Source organism: Oryctolagus cuniculus, chromosome 3, assembly GCF_964237555.1.
Source record: "Oryctolagus cuniculus chromosome 3, mOryCun1.1, whole genome shotgun sequence".
Classification (NCBI taxonomy): domain Eukaryota; kingdom Metazoa; phylum Chordata; class Mammalia; order Lagomorpha; family Leporidae; genus Oryctolagus; species Oryctolagus cuniculus.
This window is the reverse complement of record NC_091434.1, coordinates 35,085,277-35,109,848: the sequence shown is the minus strand read 5'-3', so window position 1 is coordinate 35,109,848 and position 24,572 is coordinate 35,085,277. Positions and strand designations below refer to the sequence as shown.

Below are 24,572 nucleotides of genomic sequence, written 5' to 3'. Positions count from 1 at the left end.
TCTCTTAACTCAGATTTGGTGATGCTGGGCAAATCATTCTACCTCTAAGAGCATCTCAGAACTTGCATTATAGGTTGGGAATTTGTTGGAGTGGTTAAGACACCAGTTAAGTTGCCTGCATTCCATATCAGAGTGCCTGGGTTTGAGTTCTGGCTCTGTGCCAAATTCTAGCATTGCACTAATGTGCATACACAGGTGGCTCAATTGCTTGGGTCCCCGCCACTGCTGTGGGAGATGCAGGTTGAGTTCCTGGCTCCTGGTTTTGTCCTAACCCAGTCCTGGCCATTGTGGCTATTTGGGGAGTGAACCGATGGATGGGAGCTCATTCTGAGTCTGTCCACCTGTCTTTTTTCTGTGTGTCTGAAGCAAGTTCGTAGAAATAAAGTAAAAATAAAAAATTGTATACAATTAGCTCTAAGGTTGCTTAGATTCCAAGGTGATGTGATGCTCATGTAGGGAGCATATGTAAAAATGGATAATTTAGAGATTATCTTGGGAGCCGAATGCCTCAGTGGTTTGTAGGGATAGTACAAAATTCCACAATAATTCTTCCCCATTCACAATGTATGTCCTTTGTAAAGCTAGTAGATTGCCAGTTGTCAGCATTAAATGATTGGGGTTTGAATGTTCAGTTGGAGGTGGTTTGGCTTGTGTATTCACTCATGCTTAATCAATTTGTGTGCTTACTGATCAGGGCTTAATTCTGAAATTAGGTTTGCAGAGCCTGGATATCACTGGGCTTATTCTGTTTGCCAGTGCTGAATTGACTGGCCAACAAAAACCAGGTGCCAGACTCCAGTCAGACTTAAATGGACTCTAACTGATGACTAGTAGAGTTTCAGTGGGAAAGAAAGGCAGGGTTCTTTTCACTTTGATTGTTTTATTAAGTGTGCAATAGCTAAGCATCCTTTTATATTGATCAGACTGTTCTAAACTGTGTATTTCTTTGATGTACCTGGATTATGCTTCTCAAAAGGAAAGGAATGGGCTGGTGGTTTTGTTTTCCAGGCTGCCAACTTTTGATACATGGAGATTGCCCTGTAAAATGACCCCGTTCTCTGAAAAGTTCTTCTCTCTCTCTTAAAAAGAGCTGTCAAAGGTCAAGGAAAGAAAGGGTTTGCTGTAGCTCTTCTTTGAGAAAATGTGAAGGAGTTGTAATTTAACTTAGTTTAGCACATGGACTTATTAGCTGTTGACTACCCCTGTCTTTGGCTGGTTGCTAGCAAGTTTCACATCAACGTGATTATATGTCACATATCATTATCTACACATTTCTAGGCAGAGGATGCACATATGCACATGCAATTTGTAATACAGCAGAGTATGCAAAAACCTTGTTATCTTTCAAAAATTATGTGGGGCTACACACAAATGACTTTCCCATGGACAGGATATCTGGTCTAACTACTTTAAAAAATTGCATAACCCTATAGGGAGCCCCCAACTAACGCAATAATTACCAAGGATTGGAGCCAACATCCTGCAATTATAGAAGAACAAACGTGCTGCAGTGTTTCTGTTTATGTATGTCTCTTGGCATCTTGAATTAATATTTTATCGTATTTCATTAAGAAATAATCAGTAAGAAAAGCCTCGGGAGCAAGATCATTGGAATTATCAGTTGTGTAGGGTTAGGGAATTTCTTCCATCCTGACAAACAAAGTTAACACTTCTGAAAAGGATCAATGTCTACCTCATAGTGAAGGAAAAGTTAAAAAGCATTTTTTGAGCTCTGTGCTTCAGAAAAAAGGCATATGAGATGCTATCTTTTGCTACTTAACTTTTAAAATTATTTTTCATGATATGTCAAAATGGTTAATATTTACCTTTTTTTTAGTTGAGGTGTGTATGTGTGCATGTGACTCTATGAAAAAAATATCATCTTCAAAGGTGTAATTAAATCCTTTTTCTGTGGTGGAACACAGAGTTGATTCACGAGGTTAGAACATGATGTGCAGGCTGATACATCCTAAAGGCATCTCTGTCTTCATAAGGTTGCTCTCTATTTTATAGGTATCAGGTTGCTACTCTGATTTTACATTGACAATATAATATTTGGGATTTTTACTGGATAAAATAAGAACACAGGAAGATTTGAACTATTTTCATAAATTTTTTTCTTTAAGGCCAGAACTAACAATTATTATTTTCTGTGGCTGGAAAAATAAGTGGTTGTAAACATGTATATCTCAATCAAAAAAATAGGAGAAACTCTTAAAGTTGATAGATAATCCGCAAAGGGGGCAAGTTGAAACTAAAAGTGAACCAGCTTTAAAAATCAAATACCTGCTAGATTATAGACTAGGATAACGGAGGATGCTCTGGGACACTCTGTGTATTTCATTCTGGAACCTTGTCTCAAGGCAGTGGTCAAGGAGGAGAAGACTGTTCAAAGAAAAACACTATAAACAAGAGTCAGGAGTGCTGCTATCTTTCAGAGCATCAGGAGGTAGCTTTTTCCTGTTGCTGAATCTTGAGCATCCCAGGAAGACCAAAGTAAAACCCAGTTCCAAGAACTGCTGTCATCCTGTGGTTTTTACTCTTCATGGAGTGATTCTCTTGGCTGAAGCATTGCCATGACACATTCTGGTATCAAGTAGCACAAGGGCCTGTTTTAATTTCCTGCTAATAGTTTATTCTCATTGCATGCAGAGTTTTTATCACTAAATTTAGTGATAAATGCATTTGAATGTTTTTACTAAATTGTATCTTCATGAATATAATAATCAGATAATCCTATACTCTCCCTAAAATTTAGCAGCATATTGGGTAGTCTAGAGTTGTCAGTAGATTTCTTCATAACTGTATTGACTTGTTTTCTGTAAAATTACAAAGGTTTTTTCCTTAGATTTTCTCATTTATGTGCTCCCCTATTATCATTCATCATGAAGGACTGCTTTAATGGTAATCAAATTGGACTCCTTGAGAAACCATCCACACTGAAGGTTACAGTTTGGTTCAATGATTTCCAACCTACTACAGATCCTACTACAGGATCTTTCAATGTCATCACCTTGGATTAGAACCTTGATACCCAGAATATGATGTCTGTACAGCATAGCTTCACTTGTGATTTATTGAAACAAACTCCTCAGCATTAATGTAGTAAGTTTTAGGGAGTTTACATGATTGTGAATCTCCAAATATTCTAAACTGCTACAATAGAACCATAGACCCTCAGAGGATTAACCTGTAGGTCTACAAAATCATCTACAAAATACATGAGTGTATGAATTCCAATAGAAATTATGAGATTATTCAAACCATCTCTTTTTAATGGAAAAACTGATCTGGACTTTTCTATAAACACATTGAACTTCTTGTGCTCTTGTAAAGACAACTTTTAGATTATGTTTAGAAAGAAATCTTTAATTTTCTCTTCTTTTTGGAATAGCATATAAATAAGAATTTATGTTTTCTCAGGGTCTCTGGAAATGCTCACAAAAGTAACTGTCCAAGTGGTTCTTCAATCTCTGTTGCTGCCACCACTCCATGTTTATTATGCTGGCACTGTGGAGTAGTGGGCTTTGGAAACTGGGTTTAAATCCTACATTGACAATTTGCCAGAAGTATATAGCTTTGAGTGAGTTTCTTAATCCCACTTAACCTTAATATCCTCAACTCTAAAATGGGACCTTGACACCGATTGTTTATAGTCTCTTTGCTTTCTTTTGGCTTAAGACTTCACCAAGGAAGAATTTGAGAAAGTGAAGGTCCTTTGTATGCAGCATGTATCCAGTGAATAGGGGAATCATCACCACCTTCACCACCTTCTTATTCTCTCAGTATCATCCTCATCAGGACTCTGCCAGAAACTATGTTCATGCTTTACTTTCCAGGATACTGTTGAATTCTCAAGTTGCTCATTGTTTTGTGTTTGATCAGTGATGCATTTCCTGTATTCAAAAGCATGAACTACTTGTTATCTGTGGGAATAAACACAAAGTAGAAGTTAAGTATTCTTTCTTTTCCTGGATTAAAAATGATGCTTCTCACCCTTAGGTAGAAGTAGTTAAAGGAGACTTGATACCCCATCTAATGTTGGAGAACTATTACAATTGATACTGTTGCTAATGAGAGAAGAGCCAATGGATGAAAAGTATTGCTAGTTTGTGTTTACAAATATGAAATACAACTCTTGAAATATTGAAAAGGCTCACGTTGCTGAGTATAAATAAAGGAAATGTACTATAATTTGAATACTTTTAAGTAGAATAATGGTTTTGTAACCAATAACATACTTTTTAAAATGAAGTTTTTCCAAAGAGATTATGAAAGTATATAGAGAAAATTTTCTTCTGAAAAATAAGTGTTATTTATAAACACATAGTGAATTTGTGGGTGAGTGTATTAGTAAATTTTTCTTTCAAAGAGAATCAATATTTGTTGAACACAATTTATTCCAACCATGGCACGTGTTTTGTTTCATGCTATGAAAGTCCTGTGAAGTAGATTGTGTTATTTATATTTTATAGATAATAAAATAGTCTCAGATTAGTAAATTGGAACTTCATTCAAGATCCGTGCTTGTTCTACTTAGAAATTGTTAAAATGGACAGAAAGGGCTTAGTGGTCAAGATGCAGCTTAGGATACCCACATCCAATATCAGGGTGCCTGGGTTCAAGTCCTGGCTCTGCAGGGGTAATTGCACAAGTAGTTGGGTATCTGATGCCCACATGAGAGATCTGGATTGAATTTTCAGCTCCTGCAGACCAGATTGTGGGCATTCGAGGAGTGAACCAGTGCACCGGAAGTCATTCTCTATCCCTATGTGCCTGTCTCCATCTCTCTCTGCCTATCAAATAAGTAAAATAAATATATTAAAAAGTGACAGAGTTTGGAAACAGTTCATTGAACCTCATTATTAATTGTAGAAATGCATTATAATGTGGTATTTGAGGTGTCAAGTTGGTTGGATATATGATCTCAAAGTTAAATTGTAACAGCCTTGGATATCAAAGGCTGTGGGTGCTTAAGAAATGTTTGGGGTAGGAAGGTTGAATGAGCTCTCCCTTTTGCTCTGAACTGTCTGCAACATGTGGAAATAGCTTCTCAGCATGATAATCTCACCAGAGAAGATTGACCTCCCCAGTTTCATTTCCTAAGTGAGATTAACATGTATTTGGCTACCTGTGGCAAGGAGCTGAATTTCAAACTTAGCATTCCTTAATGGTCTTCTGTCCACAATACTGAGGCTTAATCAAACAATCCTTCAAACTAATTGAACACCTTTACTTCTGTTTACAAAACCCATAAAACAATGACCCAAATGAGCCAACTAACAAGGAAGATGGGACTCAGTGCCCTAAGGAGTCTTCTCCAGGTGGGTTGGTTCCATCTTCACACAAGGATGCAAGGAGGTATGTCGTCTTTGGCTTTTCTATAAACAAAATCAGAAATTAGTTCTGTGTTCTCAACCTATGTTCACAAGTCCCCATCATAAATCATTCCATCCATCAGAGCAAAAGCATTTGACCTCCCTTATCATCATGAGAGCTGTCCCCATTTTTCTAGCACCAGTGCTTTCAGTAATAATTGGAAATTCTGTGAGATCTCATGTAGTGAACTCATGGGTGTTGATGGCAGTGCTTTGGTTCTTGATGTTTTATGAGTTATTCTTTAGCTTGTGTACCTTTATCGTATTTGACAGTTCTGAATAATGATCTTTAGACCTAATCGTTGTCATTAACAAAATAAAATACTCAGTGTTATTAAGAAGGACCTGCATGGACCTTCTATAGGGATGCAGAATAAAAAAATTAAGAATATTTGAGACAGATATCTAGATAAAATATGAAATCTTAAACAAATATAATCAATAATGTATCTTCAATGCTAAGTGTCATCTGAAAAACAATTTAAGTCATTCTGGGTTGGCTGAAACTGCTAAAGGACAGAAATATTTTCTGTGGGCTAAGAATGATCTGATGATGAAGCCACTCAGGGACTTCTGTCCTCTGAGGAATTATCAGACAATCAGTCTGTTTAACATCGGGGTGTCAGACAAAGGCTTATTTGTCAGATGAGGCTTCAGCCTAATGACTGTGACTGCCTAACAGTCACTACTGGTGTCTGGCAGGCAGTTGAGGTATTTTCAAAGGTCCACAGGGTATGTATCCTTATGCTGCAGCAAACCTATGGAGGCACATTGACTTTTTTTTTTTTTTTAATCAGTTTTAAGTTCCATCTGTTAGAGAATAGGTAAACTGAAACTCTTTGGTTCCTTTGTTTTTTGTTTAGGGAAAGTTGTCTGTTCAATTGAGATGAATAGTAATTGGTTTGTATTACTGTAATTCATTTATTAACAGAGCATTAGAATCCACAGTAGTGTGTTTCCATCTTAGAACCCACAAATTACCAATTAAACGCAATCTTCTATTCTGAAACAATGTGATTATTTTTATTTAAGCGTATTTTGGAAGCTGACTCACTTTCCGCCTGCATATATCTTTGTTTAAAAAGCATTAGTGAATTCTTACTGAAGCTGAAGTCATTATTGTTTGCGATTTGCACAGGGAGATGGTGATAGCTGTTCATCCAGACAGTAGCCCAGCCATTTTGGGATATTTTTTCTGTGCATTGGCTACTCATAGCAAGTTTTAAAAGCAAAACACTCGAATTATGCCGCATTAAAAATAAAACTAATTTATTGGAGAATGATGGTAAACTATTCCATCAATCAAAAGAGGACCAAATTGCTTTAGATGAGAATGCTGTTTTCTTTGACTTAACAACTCTGATGGAGCACTCATCTATACATGGCTCCACTTTATATCCTTTGGGGATTTTAGCAAATTTAAAATCACATCCCTCCCTTCAAGAAGAATAGCAAGTAACTGGAGGCATAAAATGAACACTCATGAAAAGCTTAATAGCAATGCAGTACAAGCCTAAGAGAGGCACAAGGCAAGATGGTATATGTTGCAAAGTCGTAAGTTGGTGCTGTCTTGGACATGTGAGTTTATGGCAAAGGTTCACTGTGGATTTAAGCACCCAGAAAAGTCTTCAGAGAGGGTGTAGAATTTGAGTTGACTCCTGAAGAACACGTGAAGGATTGTTAAGCACTCAACATCCCAACTGGAAGGGGCCATTTGGAGAAGGGTGGGGAAGTGTGTGGCAGTGGAGAGGACCAAGAAGCAGGAGAGTAGTGAGGAGGCTGGGTCCAAAGGTAGGAGAGTGGCACACAGGGGTCTGCACCAGTTTTGCAGGGCAGACACACGTCTAAAGGTGTTGAAAACGCATGTCTTCCTAGACATCTGTGTGGAAATGTCCACTAAACATTTGTGAATGTGTAATGAGATTTAACAATGAGACTAACAGTCATGAAATGGTTCCTGCAGAGGGGATCCCGTGGCAAGGATGTGGGTGGTGATGCAAAGGAGTGCCGTGGACGAAGGTGTTCTAGGGAGAAGAGAAGGCAGCAGAGGGCAGCCCCGTGTGGTGGTTGTGGAGATCTGTTTCTCACAGGCTCAAATCACGGAGGGGCCAAGATGATGTGGTCTCAAAAAGTCCTTTGACCATGAGCGTAGAACCCAACAAAATTGAAAAAGAAACACAAGTTGGAGTAATGAGTTGTTTTGTGGAATATTCAGGCTGCTAGATTATATCAGCGATTGAATGGACTGTTTGCCCTACAGGTAAACAAGGCCAGAAGAGGAGTATTAGGTGGTAGTCACAGAGAGAGCCCCCCCCCCCCCGAGCCAATGCCACAGGCTTCTGGTGCCATTCCAGGATTTTAGAGGAACCCTAAGTCAGCTGTGCTCCTTTTCATTTTGCCTCCCGGATCCTCTGATTTCTGTCCTGTTGCCTCATCAGAGCCATTGAATCCCAGATATAAGCCCACCAGATATGTTGCTTCACTTCTTCTACACAACAAAGCTTGTCTCCTCCTTTATCACTTTAATTCTACTTACATACCTAATAATTACAGACACACAAGTATTTTCTGGGGAATGTTGTGTGACAAATAAGACAGTTGTCTGCCTTCCCACCATAAAGGGAAGTTGATGTTTGCCTCCTTCCTTACAGGGTAGTATCAACTAGAGAATTTTCTGGCCCCATGATTCTAAATATATTAAGAAATTCAATCCAATAACGTGACACCAAATCAAAGTGTAGGGCCTGTGACTGTATAAGTTGCACACTTATGAAGCCAGTCCTGTCTATGGAGCTTCTTAAGGCTAGAAAGGTGGCAGTGCCATTCTTCCATAGAAAGAAGAAATGTCATACAAAGGAGTCTTAAGAACTTTTAAACAAAGAAGTATTTGTTGAATACAGTTTACCGGTGTTGTCAAATCATGTCTATCATGCAGCAGTTTAGGGCGGGCATTTCTAGGATGGTCATTCGCAGTGTCGATATAATTACTCTCAGATTTTTCATCCAGTCCAACACTGGTCCCACAAAATAGGCAGGACAGTTGAAAAGAAAATTGGAGTTGTTAGGACTTTTTCAAAGTAACACAGCTGAAAAATCTTTTCACTGAATGAAGAAACTGGTTTTCTAATAATGCTGGTCCCTCCCGATGGGAAGAATTCCAATCAGTTACCCAGAATGGCAGCTGCTGAAACTCTCTGAATTATGGGATTTTTTTTTTCTTTAGAAAGAAATATACAGTGTTGCTGTTTTTTTTTCTGGAAGCTTCAGTTATGTATGTGTTCTCTGGGGCGGTGTGTTTTATTGTCAGTGCAGGATTTGCTGAGTCTGCTTTGCCTTCTCTGTGTGCCCATGAGTAGCACTCAGCACTCTGCAACCCATGTGGCTCCCTGCTGGCAGTCTAGGTACCACATTAATGGTGCGGGAAGGTATGCTTTGGTACAGAACTGAAGACATAGTAGACGTTTCACAAATATTTTTTGAATAAATAAATGGAGATGACAGAGCATGAAATAGCATGGTGGTTTGGGGAGTTCTGCTTTCCTAAGAGTAGGAGAAAATAATATCTAGACCCTAGTCACGAAGCTCCACTTGCATCTATGTCCATGAGCAAGAGTATCTCAGTGAATGAAATATATGCTTCTGGCCAAAATGTGTGTACATTAGACATATATTAAATTCATTGGGTCATTATTTAAAGCAACAGTGCGCTAATGGATTTTTTTCTCATGATTTGAGTACTATTATTGGTTCCCTCCCCTCATTGCTAAGTCTGAGTGTTTTGCTGTAAATGAAATTAGCTGAAGAAAAGCCAGGAGACATACTCAACTGATGGTGTCACGAAGTGACAACTGAGATAGATACACACGTGGTCTAAGGCCTGGTAGCTACAGCGAGGCAGGGATGTCCCTGATGGCCCCAGTGCCCATTCTAGCTCCTTCATTCATTTTTATTAGCACATTTTACTGAGGCTGCCAAAGGGTCTTTGCTGTCTGGAGGATATTGCTGTGGATGCAGATGTTGTTTTGAATCTAAAACAACTATGACATTGAACCTTTTCGACAGACAAGAGAGATTATCTCTTGCCACCATCCACTGCCTGCACCAGGATATTCTAGGAATCTGTATCTAATTACCTGTGCCGCTAATTACCTCTTCCATGTTAAGTAGCAGCAGTAATCTCATTTCCCTTTCAAGTCCATTTTATGACATCAAACTGTATTATATTCCTCTTTTAATGACTGCTGACAAAATTACAGCACCACTACCCAGGACTTGACAAGGAATCTGTCAGCCCATGGCAGAGCTGTACCTTATGTGTTTGCTGTTGAGCCCTTCCTCTTTTTTCCAGTGGGCTATTAGAAACCTAGATACCCGAATCATCTCCCCATAGCCCAATTTGTTTGCTTCACATTGGGATACTGTGACAACACCCTGTATCAGTAGTAATCGATCTGATTAGCATGGAGATGATATGAACACAGATTGTATTGATGTTTAATAGTGCAGGCATCCAGGTGCTGTAAACATTATAGATGTTTTTGTATGCTGCATGCAAGGTCTCTGTAATGAAGACAGCAACCACAGCAGATTTTAGAGCTCAGTGATTTATTTTCTGCCAAGTGCCACAGTGGGTCTTGCATTGTGTATGGCACTCCTGTGCTGGATCCCACACAAATGTTTTAATCAGTGTTCAAAATAATGCAGATAGGTTCACTAGACAGTTTCTAATATTGCTTTATTAAGGGATGCTTGCCACACTGCGGCACCAAGCTTCCTGCAACCTCATTGAAAACCAGCCACATCCTTCTCTGAACTATATCCTCAGGTTACTTGATTATTATAATGCAGCCCCCCCCCCTTTTTTTTAAGAAGGGCTGCCAGAGTTTTGGTTCGCTCACCTTTCCATTCACTGCACGTAGTGAAGCTTAAAATTTGGCTATTGTATCCACTTTCACGTTAATTAAGGTTTTTGCTAAAGATCACTTATTGATCCAGATTCGAAGGTGAAAGAAGAATGTGCTGGCCACCATTTGGGAGCCAGCTCTTGGCAGTATGTGAGGAACAGAAGGGAATCTCTGCCAAGGAATGTTTTGTGGAAATTGATGGAACCTTTTGCAGGGATGCAGTGGAGAGAAGAAATTCCTTAAAAAAAAAAAATCTTGCTTTGACATTAACATTAGCCATGAAGCCTGATAGCTACATATTTCTACAGAATTTTCTTGCAAACAGAAGTGGGCATCAGGAGATTCCTTATCGTTTTTCTTTTTTAGAAAAAATATTTTGAGGTTGGCATTTTTACCATTTTAGATATATATTATTTTGTGGACTTCTCAATTTTCTATTGCGATTATAATGCCTAGCTTTAGAAAAATAGAAAGAATCTCAGGTGTTTAGCCTAGAGCTTAAGATGCCTGCATCCCACATCAAAGTGCCTGGGTTTGATCCCTGCCTCTGGCTCCTGACTGTAGTTTCCTGCTAATGCACACCCTGGGAGGCAGAGGGGATTAACTCACAGAATCAGATGGGCACTGTGGCACAGTGGGTTAAACTGCTGCTTGGAACACCTGAATTCTTATTGGGGTGCCTGGGATCAAGACCAGCTGCACTTGTGATCCAGTTTCTTACTAATGCATCCTCTGGAGAACGGGTGATGGCTCAAGTCGTGGAGTCCCTGCCACCCATGTAAGATCTAGATTGAGTTTCTGATTCCTCTAGCTGTTGCAAGCATTTAGGGAGTGAACCAGCAGATGGAGATATCTCCTTCTCTTTCTATGCCTTTCAAATGAATGATAATAAATATTTTTTGAAAGATTAAGAATAGAAAAGCCTAAATATGTTAGAGAATTCTTTCATCATGCTCACATGTATATGTAGATGTATGTATATATGAATATACAATTTATTCACAATGCTCACAAATGCTATATCTATACACATACAAATGAGCGTTTTTATGTACTAGATCCATTTGTATTTATCCTGGAACTCGTGGATATTTTTCTCATTTCTCATTTTTTTTACTCCCACTTCTCCTTCTTACTTTGGTGCCATAGCCAAATGCAGCTACTTAAAAGTCATTATTCTCATTTATCTCTCTAGACCCCAGTATGTTGTTTGTCCCTGAAACATTTCCTGATCGTATCTCCACGAAACCTGGAGATACAGAATTGACCAGCCAGTACTCATCTCCAGATCTTCCCCTTTAGACCATTTTCTTGAATTTGCCCATTATCTGACCCTCAGAAGTTGTAAGCACTTTCTTTTGAGCATTCCTAGAGCTTTGTTCATGGCTTTCAAGCACTCCTGGCACCAAGTAATAGATCTGTGCCTATTCACCTTAGAATGAGGACTCCTTGAAGGCAGTAATTGATGATTACCCATATCTGTATGCATGTCAACCAGTAGAGACTTTAACATATAATATTCGTTTATTTATTCAAGACATATATATTAAGTGCCTCATAAAGTTTACCAGAAGAAGAGAGAGGGAGAGAAGACAGAATATGAATAAGTGATGATAAGTAGATTGAGACCCAGAGAAGGCAGGGTAAGGTGGAAAATACCATCTCATATGTATGTCTCATAAAGGAAGGTCTTGCTGTGCAGGTGTAGTCAAGGTGGAAAGAACCAGCAATGCCAAGGCCATGAGGGTGAAGCATGTGTTTCTTTTTTTTTTTTTTAACTTTTATTTAATGAATATAAATTTCCAAAGTACAGAATATGGATTACAATGGCTTCTCCCCCATAACGTCCCTCCCACCCGCAACCCTCCCCTTTCCCACTCCCTCTCCCCTTCCATTCACATCAAGATTCATTTTCAGTTCTCTTTATATACAGAAGATCAGTTTAGCATACATTAAGTAAAGATTTCAACAGTTTGCTCCCACACAGAAACATAAAGTGAAAAATACTGTTTGAGTACTAGTTATAGCATTAAATCTCAATGTACAGCACACTAAGGACAGAGATCCTACATGAGGAGTAAGTGCACAGTGACTCCTGTTGTTGACTTAACAAATTGACACTCTTGTTTATGGCCTCAGTAATCACCCTCGGCTCTTGTCATGAGCTGCCAAGGCTATGGAAGCCCTCTGAAGCATGTGTTTCTGTCACAGTAGTAGCAGGAGAACATTGGTATCTGATGGACTGGAGAAGGAGATTGGTACTTGGTGAGATCAAATGGGTAGAAGAGAGGAGAAAGAATCTGGAGAGCATTGTGGGTCACAGTGAGGACTTTGGCTTTTACTTGGAAATAATTTAGGACTCACTTGTTTAGACTTGAGGGTTTAAAGGATGAAAGTAAGGTTATTTGATTTATCGTAACTGTTACAGGATCACTCAAGCTGCTGGGCTGAGAAAAAACTGAGAGTGGTAGGAGGTGTCAATGGTTTGGATCAGGTAATGTTTGTAGAGGTGAAGAGATTTGGTTGTATTCTTAGGTACATTTTGAAGACAACTTCAAAATGATTTAATGACAGATTAAATGAGAATTCAATGAGAAAGAAAGGAAACAAAGAGAATTCTGAGCTTTTCTGTTCAATTGGTAGAAAGAAGTCCCCCAGTATTGATAGAGGAAGACTGGTTGAGAGAATTCTGGAAAAGGAAAATAAATTGTTATTGTGTGTATTGTCAGAGATAATTATTATACATCTCGGTGGAAATATTATTTGACAGACTTGAGTTTATAGGGAAAGTCCATATAGAGAATTATAATATAGGGGTTTAAGCATAGAAGTAGTTTCTAAATCATGAGACTGGTGGAGTCCATTCATGGAGTATAAGTCTGTGACTTAGCCTACAGACATTCCAATAGCTAAATATTGTGAAAGGTTAGAGAAATGAACAAACTGACAGAGAACAGAGGAGACTGGTATCCTTGGAAGCCAGGTAAAAAAAGTATTTCAAGAAGAAGGGAATAACCAGTTGTGTAAGATAAGTAAGATGAAGGTGGAGAAATGGTGGTTGGATTTGGCAATTTACCTACTGGTCTTTAGTTACTCCAAAGGAAGCTGTTGCTTTCCAATTTTAAGTATAAAAGGAGAGACACTTGGCTGGCGCCATGACTCACTAGGCTAATCCTCCGCCTGTGGTGCCGGCACCCCAGGTTCTAGTACTGGTCGGGACGCCGGATTCTGTCCCAGTTGCTCCTCTTCCAGTCCAGCTCTCTTCTGTGGCCCAGGAGCGCAGTGGAGGATGGCACAGGTCCTTGGGCTCTGCACCTGCATGGGAGACCAGGAGGAAGCACCTGGCTCCTGGCTTTGGATCGGCGCAGCGCACCGGCCATAGTGGCCATTTGGGTGGTGAATCAATGGAAAAAAGGAAGACTTTTCTCTCTGTCTTTCTCTCATTGTCTAACTCTGCCTGTCAAAAAAAAAAAAAAAAAAAAAAAAAAAAAAAAAAAAAAAGACACTTAGTAAAGGCAACTCTTCTAAACAGTTATGCCATAAAGTTGAATAGAGTAATGGGAAAGTCCTGCAGGGAAACATAAGATTAAAGTAGTTAAATAAATGCTGGGATTGTATGATACATAAAAAATAAGCAAATAGACATAATTAAAGATCTAAAGCTGGGCTGTCCAAAATAAATAACATGAGCCATATATGTAATACAAAATTTTTGAGTAGCCCCATGAAAACATAAAAAAGAATAAATTAAATTTAGAAATTTGTTTAACTCAAAATATACATAAAATTTTATTACTTTACTATATAATTAATATAAATATCATTGGGATGATTTATATTGTTTTGATATGTCTCAAAAAACTCATGTGCATTTTATGCATAGCATATCCCAATTAAGGTAGCTATGTCACAAATGCTCAACACCCATGTGAGGCAATTGGCTGTCACATTGAATTGCTGAGCACTTGCACTGTGCCTCATAAATAAAAAAGAGCCATGAAAAGTAAAACAGGTCGGCGCCATGGCTCAATAGGCTAATCCTCTGCCTGCGGTGCCAGCACCCCATATTCTAGTCCCAGTTGGGGCACCGGATTCTGTCCTGGTTGCTCCTCTTCCAGTCCAGCTCTCTGCTGTGGCCCGAGAGTGCAGTGGAGGATGGCCCAAGTGCTTGGGACCTGCACCCGCATGAGAGACCAGGATAAGCACCTGGCTCCTGGCTTCGCAACACACCGGCCTTAGCCGCCATTTGGGGGTGAACCAACGGAAGGAAGACCTTTCTCTCTGTCTCCCTCTCCCTCTCCCTCTCCCTCTCTCTCTCTCTCTCTCTCTCTCTCTCACTGTTTAACTCTGCCTGTCAAAAAATATATAAATTTTAAAAAAGTCAAGCAGAGGAGTCGGCACTGTCGCACAGTGGGTTAAAGCGTTGTCCTGGAGTGCCAACATCCCATATGGGTGCTGGTTCTAGTCCCGGCTGCTCCTCTTCCAATCCAGCTCGCTGCTATGGCCTGGGATAGCAGTGGAAGATGGCCCAAGTTCTTGGGCCCCTGCACCCACAGGGGAGACCTGAGGAGGCTCCTGGCTCCTGGCTTTGGATCGGTGTAGCTCCAGCCATTGTGGCCATCTGGGGAGTAGACCAGCAAATGGAAGATCTCTCTCTCTGTCTCTTCCTTTCTCTGTAACTCTGTCTTTCAAATAAATAAAATGAATCTTTAAAAAAAAAAGCAGACTGATTCTTATAGACAATTTGGAATAAATAAAAATTTATTGAAAAAATGAGAAACAAATTAAGATTTGGTAATTTTTTACATTTCTATGATTATATAAGTAGTTACATTTTAAATTAAAATTTTTATCTCTTTCAAAGATACTAGACCTTATCTTTAATGCTGCTTTCATTTTTAAAAAAGTTAATAGCCATCTAACTGTGTGGTTTGCAGTAAAATTAGAATGGGCTCAATGTTATTTACAACAAAGTTTTGGTTGATTTAAAGGACGTTAAGTATCTTTGATGAACTATACATATTGGTACTCAGAATCATTTGCAAGGAATTTGTGTATTCTACTTGCGTCTGTTGAAAAAATTAGATTTATGTAAGGTTGTACATTTTATAGACACTTTCTTTAAAGAAGTTTGAGGTGAGGAAAAACAAAGGAATGGAAACTAGGATTAGAGTATGTTGAAACTCATTTGTTAGCAATATTAAAAAATATGGTTACAACCATGTTACAGTCACATTTTTTTTCATTTACTTTTCTGTCCATGGGCAAGTCAAACATACATTGCCTAATCATTACAAAGAGGAGATGGACCAAATGATCCTCAAAATACAACAACTCCATGATTCTCTCAAATAGAGCGTAAGATAGGAAATAAGTTTTTTGTAAATTATAACTGCCAGTTACAAATATTTGGCACTCAGTAACAAAAGTATGAAATAAACAACTAAACTAGATAAAATCCTCCCCCCAAATGCTGGGAAGCCACTTCAGAGTTGAGTTGATGTTTCAGAGATGAACAAAGGAAATTTCATGAAAGTTATTTTTCACAGATTTTTAAAGTATAAAATTTATGGGCTAAATAGGGAAAATAAAATAAAACAATGTAAATAGTACCTTTACAACAGCATTAAAAGAATACCTTTGGTTTATAAAAGAAATTATCAAATGTGGATAAAATTTGATTTGGAGAAAAATATTTATTTGGGAAAGGAAATTGGTATTTATCCATTTAAAAGAGAGAAAGGCTAACTTTGAAATTCAAAGTAATATATTTTCAGGAAGTAAATATTAAGGAAAATATTTGTTAAAAAAAGTAATGCAAATGCATATAGAATGTGAGAAGGGTGTACAAATGTGCACTGTGAAAAATTAAGGAATGTATTTAAAAATAGAATTTACTTAAAGGGAAAAAAATCTAAAGTAGGAGGTACTATGTTAAACTGCTAAAATAGTTCATTTCCTCCTCAAAATACAATGTGGTTTTAGAATCACTTTTAAATGGCTGATTTGAAATGTCTTTTGTGATTTTTAAACCAAAAAAGCTGCTTATGAAACTTTGCAAAACCCATACTGATAATTTGTAGACTTGTATGTTTTTTGAGTTTCCATTACCTAGTCTTTTTTTTTTTTTTTTTTTTTTTTTTTTTTTTTTTGACAGGCAGAGTGGACAGTGAGAGAGACAGAGAGAGAAAGGTCTTCCTTTTGCCGCTGGTTCACCCTCCAATGGCCGCCGCTGCAGCCGGCGCACCGCGCTGATCCTGGCAGGAGCCAGGAGCCAGGTGCTTTTCCTGGTCTCCCATGGGGTGCAGGGCCCAAGCACCTGGGCCATCCTCCACTGCACTCCCTGGCCATAGCAGAGAGCTGGCCTGGAAGAGGGGCAACCGGGACAGAATCCGGCGCCCCAACCGGGACTAGAACCCGGTGTGCCGGCGCCGCAAGGTGGAGGATTAGCCTATTGAGCCACGGCGCCGGCTCCCATTACCTAGTCTTTTAAACTCAGGACATAATTTAGATAATTCACAAGAAGAATGCTGCTTTAACTCAGCCCAAATTAATCTTTTTCAATCTGCCATGTATTTAAATGTTACATACCAATGGATTTTCTTAAATTAAATGTTTTTGAACTACAAATATTCAACTATGATATGGTAGTTTCATGATAACAAACAAAGAAAATATTGCTGCATTAAATTATTTACTAAAAATTTACTCTTTTATGCAAACAATTTCAGACTTGTTCAGTTCCAAAAGAGCTAATATTAACTTTGCTTCATTCTGTTTCCTTTCAAGATATTTTATTCTGTATAGTCAGAATCTGTATAGATACAATCCATTATCTTTGTCTAAACTCACTTATTCTGATAATGTTTTCACTGTAGGGTTGTGTTTATGAAAGCAGGCAATAAAAAATGAGTTATAAATGGTAAGTTGGGGCTGCTATCATGGTGCAACAAGTTAAGCTGCCACCTGCAATACTGTCATCACATATGGGCACCAGTTCAACTCCCAGCCATACCAATTCCAGTGTGGCTCCCTGCTAATGTGCCCAGGGAAAACAGCAGAAGGTGGCTCCAGCATTAGGGTCCCTTCCACCCATTTGGGAGACCCAGATAGAGTTCCAGGATTCTAGTGTTGGCCTGGCCCAGCCCTGGCTGTTGTGGCCATTTGGGGAGTGAAACAGCAGATAGGCCGGCGCCGTGGCTCAATAGGCTAATCCTCCACCTTGCGGCGCCGGCACACCGGGTTCTAGTCCCAGTTGGGGCGCTGGATTCTGTCCCGGTTGCCCCTCTTCCAGGCCAGCTCTCTGCTATGGCCAGGGAGTGCAGTGGAGGATGGCCCAGGTGCTTGGGCCCTGCACCCCATGGGAGACCAGGAAAAGCACCTGGCTCCTGGCTCCTGCCATCGGATCAGCGCGGTGCGCCGGCTGCAGCAGCGGCCATTGGAGGGTGAACCAACGGCAAAGGAAGACCTTTCTCTCTCTGTCTCTCTCTCTCACTGTCCACTCCGCCTGTCAAAAATAAAAAATAAAAAAAATAAAAAAAAAAAAAGCAGATAGAAGATCTTGCTTTGTCTGTTTGTCTGTCTCTCTCTCTCTTTCTCTTCCTAACTCTTTCAAATAAATCTAAAAAAAAAAAAAACAAAAAACAAAACAAAACAAAAAAAAAACGAAGACATACTAAGTTAAAAAAATCAATTTTCTTAAACAAGGATCCACTGAAAGCAGTACTACTTTTGATTCTTGTAGGCAGAGTCTGAAAAGATAGAACACAACAATATACCACTGATGGAAGTATGCGGTCAATGCTACCCTTCATGGAAACTGAGCACAAATAGTTCTTTATGAACCTTACTCAACTGTGAGCACTTGGGTTTTTAAAATGTGCAGGTTCTCCACCCACCAAACTTCTCTGCTGTATGACACAGTTTTCTCTATGCTTCTTTCTTTGGTGATGGTATTCTGCAAATGTTAGCTGGAATTGTGATTTTCAACTCTACTTTGGAAGAGCAGTAAATGAGATAACTAGAGGTTAGACTTTGTAAATGTAGATAAATTCAATGGCGGCAAAGTAAGAGACTTTTGAATTGAATCTATAGTGAAAGCAAATGAAAATGAAGGGTTGACCCATGGTGTGGCCCTGTTTCTAGTCATGAACCAGGAGTAGTGTCCTATGTATTCTGATTATAGAATGGATTGAAAGTATGTCTTTGCAAAAATTAAAAAGAGAGAAGGGAAGGAAGGAAGGGGGTTGTAAGAGGGTAGGAGGATGTGCCGACCTATATATCTACTCCCTCTCTTATTCCCACTCCTATGTTTAACAGAGATCACTATTCTGTTAATTTTAAACACCTAAGAATGATTGTGCATTGATTACAGAGATATATAGGTCAGCACATGCTCACTCGGACTTACCTCCAATGGTGGAACTAGAAATGTGCCAGGGAATTTCAGCTCAATCTTACCAAGGAGGCAGGTACCAATGCCAGTGCACTTGGTAAAGTGATAAGTATAAATACACAACCGATCAAAAAGATAGGGTAAGTGTCGAAGAGATTTCACAAATAAGACCAGTATAAGCAAATAATGAAGGATTGAATTAAAAGGGAGAGAATGATCCTGCGGGGGAAGCAGGACACACAGCAGACTCATAGAATGGCAAATGCCCAAAACAGCACTCCTGCCTCAGAATCAACCCTTGGGACATTCAGATCTGACTAAAAGGTCCATGAGAGTCTCACAGGCATGGGAAGCCATGACATGGTGGCAAAAAGCAATCTAAATGAAAGATCCTGGTGAACAAGACCCCAGCAGTAGGAACAGGCCATCAAGGAGGGAGGTGCCTTTCTCTGAAGGGAGGAAGGAACCTCCACTGTGATACGGCCTTGACTAAACAAATTCAGAGTTGGTGAACTCAAGGGGCTTCCATAGCCTCGACAGCTCATAGCAAGAGTCTCGGGTGATTGCTGATGTCATAAATAAGAGTGCCAGTTGTTAAATCAACAACGGGAGTCACTGGGCACATGCTCCCCCATAGCATCTCTGTCCTTAATGTGTTTTACTATGAAACTTAACAACACTACTAGTCGAACAATGCCCTATACCTTGTGCAGTTGTGTGAGTGCAGCCTGTTGAAATCCTTGCTTAGTGTATGCTAAGTTGATCTTCAGTATATGAAGGTAATTGAAAATGAAACTCGATGAAGGGCGGGATGGGAGAGGGAGTGGGAGAGGGGAGGGCCGCGGGAGGGAGGGAGTTTGGGGGGGGGAGCCACAACAATACAAAAGTTGCACTTTGTAAATTCACATTTATTAAATAAAAAAATAAAAAAAGAGGGTGGGAGGGAAGTATGGTAGTCTGCTTAGAACTGTACTTGTGAAATAAATGAACTATTCTGTTATTAAAAATTTTAAAAACTGTTAAAGAATGTAGATGAAGAAATCATAATTCCTAGTTGATTTGTTTCATTAATAAATCCTTTCCATAATTATTAAGTAAATTCAGAGTTGCTGACACATTTAAAAAATATGAGATGTAGTTCAAGGGCTCTGGAGGTCAGGCTACCCAGTCTAGAATAGCACCTTTCCCCATGCTGGTACTTTAGAAGTGCTGGCTCATCCATCTAGAGTTCTGCTACACACATGAAATAGAGGTAATTTTTAGAACCTACCATACCACAGGGATTTGAGAGGGTGAATTAAAAACATATGTATGTCATTTTATATAGTTGCTGGTAAATTATAAGTCTAATAAATGTTAGCAATTAAAATCATCATCAATAATTATTTTTATTATTAGTACCTATGCTATCTATAACAGAGACAAATGACAGTGTAATTTGAGAGGAGTTACCATGGACATATGTACAGTTCTACAGTCTTACAAACTAGGAAGGAAGTTGAAAAATACCTTTATGCCATGTCCAATATAATAAATAAGTCATCTAATGCTTTAACTGGTGTGTGGTTTTTTTTGTTTTTTTTTTTGTTTGTTTTGTTTTGTTTTGTTTTTTTGACAGGCAGAGTGGATAGTGAGAGAGAGAGACAGAGAGAAAGGTCTTCCTTTGCCTTTGGTTCACCCTCCAATGGCCGCCGCGGCTGGCGCGCTGTGGCCAGCGCACTGCACTGATCCGATGGCAGGAGCCAGGTACTTATCCTGGTCTCCCATGGGGTGCAGGGCCCAAGGATTTGGGCCATCCTCCACTGCACTCCCTGGCCACAGCAGAGAGCTGGCCTGGAAGAGGGGCAACCGGGACAGAATCTGGTGCCCCGACCGGGACTAGAACCCGGTGTGCCGGCGCCGCAAGGCGGAGCATTAGCCTAGTGAGCTGTGGCGCCAGCACTTTAACTATTGTTAACATCCTTGTTATCCTGGGTATCTGAGACCAAAGTGGAGCCTATCAGGAGATCATAGAATTGAAAGCATTTGACTTCTCTTTAAAACTCAAACTTTGCTGTCTAAATGTAAAAAAAAAAAAAAAAAAAAAAAAAAAAACTTATACAATCTTAAACCCATATATGGGCCCTCCATGCCTTCTGATTCTGTGTCCCCAGACTAAAAATATTTTTTAAAAGTATGAGAAAGATGTACTTTGTGTCTTGGCATTATTCCCTAAACAATATACATGGGATTTACATTGGGTGAGCCATTATACTTAATCTAGTGATGATTTCAGTTATATGGGAGGACATGCATATGTTATGTAGAGTTGCATCCTTTTATGTAAGTGACCTTGAACATCCTTGGACTTGGGTATCCATGGAAGTCCTTGAACAAATCCCACATGGCTACAAATGAATAATTGTATATTTTAGGTGATTTTATCTGTAGAGGAAAGGAAGGTTGAAAATATATTAAATGAAGAATAATAATAGAAAATTTATTGTATGTTGGTATCATCATGCATAATTTCAGACATCTTTTCTAAGTGTTTATTTTATAAATATTTTAACAAGGAATTCTATAATATCACAAATTTATTTACAGTTTACTTTTAAGTCTTGTTTTCAGTATAAAAATAAAAATATTGGGAGAGTTTTTGGATTTATGACTGACTGGTATGCTTATGTCTTTATAAGTAGTTTCTCATCTAGATAGTAGTAAAAGAGACATGAATCAAACTTTGGGAGGACCAATAAGAGCTGGAAAATAGTCAAATAAAAATATTTCATATATAAATGAAGAACTAATAAACCTTTAAGTACGATATTTTGAGAGTTCAGAACTGGAGTAGAGAGAATAAACCAGAGGGCTATAGTATAAAATGCTGATTTTTTACAATTTTATTTTTTAAAATTTTGAGATAATTGTAGAATCACCTATACTTGGGAGAAATAATACAGATAGGCCCTGTGTACTCCTTATCCAGTTTCCCCTAATGATAACATCTTACAGAATTTTTTCACAGTATCACACCCAGAATATTGACTCTGTTAGAGTCAAGATATAAAACATTGAGATTGCTGGCGCTGTGGCTCACTTGGCTAATCCTCCGCCTGCGGTGCAGGCACCCCGTTCTGTCCTGGGTTCTGTCGCCGTTCTGTTGCCGGTTCTGTCCCGGTTGCTCCTCTTCCAGTCCAGCTCTCTGCTGTGGCCCGGGAGTGCAGTGGAGGATGGCCCAAGTGCTTGGGCCCTGCACCCCATGGGAGACCGGGAGGAAGCACCTGGCTCCTGGCTTCAGATTGGTGCAGCGCACCGGCCATAGCAGCCATTTGGGGGGTGAACCAACGGAAAGGAAGACCTTTCTCTCTGTCTCTCCTTTCTAAAATTCTGGATTTTTATGGTTAAGTCACCTCAAAGGGATCAACTTACTACCAAGATTCGCTCAAAGAAAGAAGCCAGAAATTTATCAAAAGAACATTGCTCATTGCTTTTTGCCTTAATTGGAATGTTATGCTACCCAATCCTGAGCAATGGCAACTAGCAAACAGAGACTACCTCTTTGAAATAATGAAAACTTGAAAATAGCTGTTAAACTCTGGTTGAGTCATCAGATAATTAGAAGGTTTGTATATACTAAAGGACTAAATAAAGAATAATGCAAAGTTCTGGAAATGGATAGCAGTGATGATTGTACATCATGGGAAATGTATTAATGCCAGTGAGTCGTATTCTTAAAATGGTGGAAATGGTAAATATGTCTGCAATAAAAACCACTAAACCTACAAGCAACAACAAAGACTATAGCCATTGTCTGTCCTTCAATTTAGGAGCTATGTTTTAGATAATAACATTCCTCTTAATATCGTCAGTTTGTTTGATGTAAAAGGATTTTCTTTAAAGAACTATTGGAAATTGAAGATAGGCTTCCACTTAATTGATCTGCATTCTTTACCCATCATCTTAGGGTTTAAATTGCGTACTTGTAATTTAAGTATGGGTTATAAGGATTAAGTGTCTTTTGAGAAGCTAGATGTCTTTGAAAGATTTTCTGTTTATTTCTGCAGTTATCTCTTCAGGATTTTTAAAGAAAACATCCTTTTTTAGGGGCTGGTGCTGTGGCTCAGCAGGTTAGAACCCTGGCCTGAAGCACCAGCATCTCATATGGGAACAGGTTCTAGTCCCGGCTGCTCCACTTCCTATCCAGCTCTCTGCTATGGCCTGGGAGAGCAGTAGAAGATGGCCCAAGTCCTTGGGCCCCTGCACCTATGTGGGAGACCCAGAAGAGCTCCTGGCTCCTGGCTCCTGGCTTCGGACTGACACAGCTCTGTCCGTTGCCACCAACTGGGGAGTGAACCATTGGGTGGAAGACCTCTCTCTCTGTCTCTACCTTTCTCTGTAACTCTATCTTTCAAATTAATAAAATAAATTTTAAAAAAATAAAGAAAAAGAAAACATCCTTTAAAAAAAAAAGTCATCTCTTCCCAGAGGATTTGGAAAACATAGTTACCTATCCTGCAACAGCTCTTGAATGCTACATGCTCCTTTCTAGTGCTTCTACTTCATGATTTACCAGTGATCCCTGAGCTGCCTCCCAGTCCAAATGTCTTGGAAATGACACAGAGCATTCCAGGATCTCCTGCGGCAGCAGCAAGGGTTTAAGCTAGAGAACTCCAGGGGAGTAGAATGGGAGAATCATGCTTGGATTGTTGAGGTCCTTTAGTATAAAGGTTATATTAGTATTTGCAGTTCTATCATATAAGCCAGAAGATATGTTTTCCCTTATATGTTTATGGTACTTCTAGTTTGTAGTGAGTACCTGTATTTAACAATGAGAAAAAGTTCTCAGTTGCCTGGTAAAGTTGAAAAAAATACCTGGGGGACAAAAGGTAGAAGAGAAGTTTGATTTTGAAACCAATTATTGACAAGCTGAATAACATAGGTTTTCTTATTACCCAACTGTGAGATAAATTCTAACTTACCAGAAATGAAAGTCCATGCAGTGACCAAGGTTTCACATTTCAGCATCAGGCTTCTAAATGCATTGTTATGTATGTAAGCTTCTACTTCATGTGGGTACCAATTCAGCCCTTAGGACAAGGCATCTATTTGTATTTTAATGTAGTTTGTTATATGTAATCACAGATCAGATAAACTTATTATAATGTGCTAAACTATCAATTCTATATGCTAGGGGATTGTAAATTTTATAGGAAAAATATTCCCAATTGGTTGAAAAATTTTCTTTAATTTCCTGAAAAATTTCCTCATTCTGTTCTTATTGATCTGGAATAAAATGAAGAATTAATATGATTTGACTATCTTCATTTCTTCCTTTTTACCTTTTCAATTTTTAAAAAAGGCAATCATTGCAGTGGCCTTTTATATGTAAATTTTATTTTGCCTCTAACCATCATTTAGCTTTGTTGAAGCTAAAGCTTTAAAAATCTATGGCAAATAGAGGAGACTTACAGAGCTACATTTTCAGTTTCTATAGAACCTTCTTTAAAATTATGTGACCAACCTGCACTTCAATGCTGAGATTATTCATTATGCTGTCAATGTATAATTAACGGTTGGTCTACTTTTTGTAATTTCTCTGTGCTGAAGTATCCCATTTGCTATTGAATACTACTTGAAAGAAAAGCATTGATCTGTGCCACATACAAGGGTTTTGAAATCATCCCATCAGAGTATACTACACCTTTAGAAAAATAAAGGCTGTGTTCCCTGCCCCCAATATCCACTTTATAGCTCTTTAAGTTCAATTCAGTTTAGTTCAATCTTACTCTTTGTTAAACTTTTAGAACAGTATTTTTTTTTTTGTTAAATCATTTCTGTGTTCTTCACACAGCCTAGGATGGATTTACTAATTAAAATAATTTAGTTTTATCACTACTCAACCAATGGTAATAA

General features: G+C 38.9%; 1 protein-coding gene across 7 annotated transcripts in view; it reads left to right on the top strand.

The window, feature by feature from the left end:
* PARD3B (par-3 family cell polarity regulator beta) overlaps positions 1–24,572 on the top strand; it is a 1,151,792-nt gene that overhangs the window by 353,498 nt on the left and 773,722 nt on the right. The window contains exon 1 of one of the 7 annotated variants that reach the window (XM_070070339.1): positions 19,436–19,456. The exons of the other annotated variants lie outside the window; for them this stretch is intronic. Within the exon in view, the coding sequence (XP_069926440.1) occupies positions 19,451–19,456 (6 nt within the window). The 5' untranslated portion in view covers positions 19,436–19,450. Of the gene's footprint in view, positions 1–19,435; positions 19,457–24,572 lie in introns of those variants that run through there. 7 annotated transcript variants of the gene reach the window in all.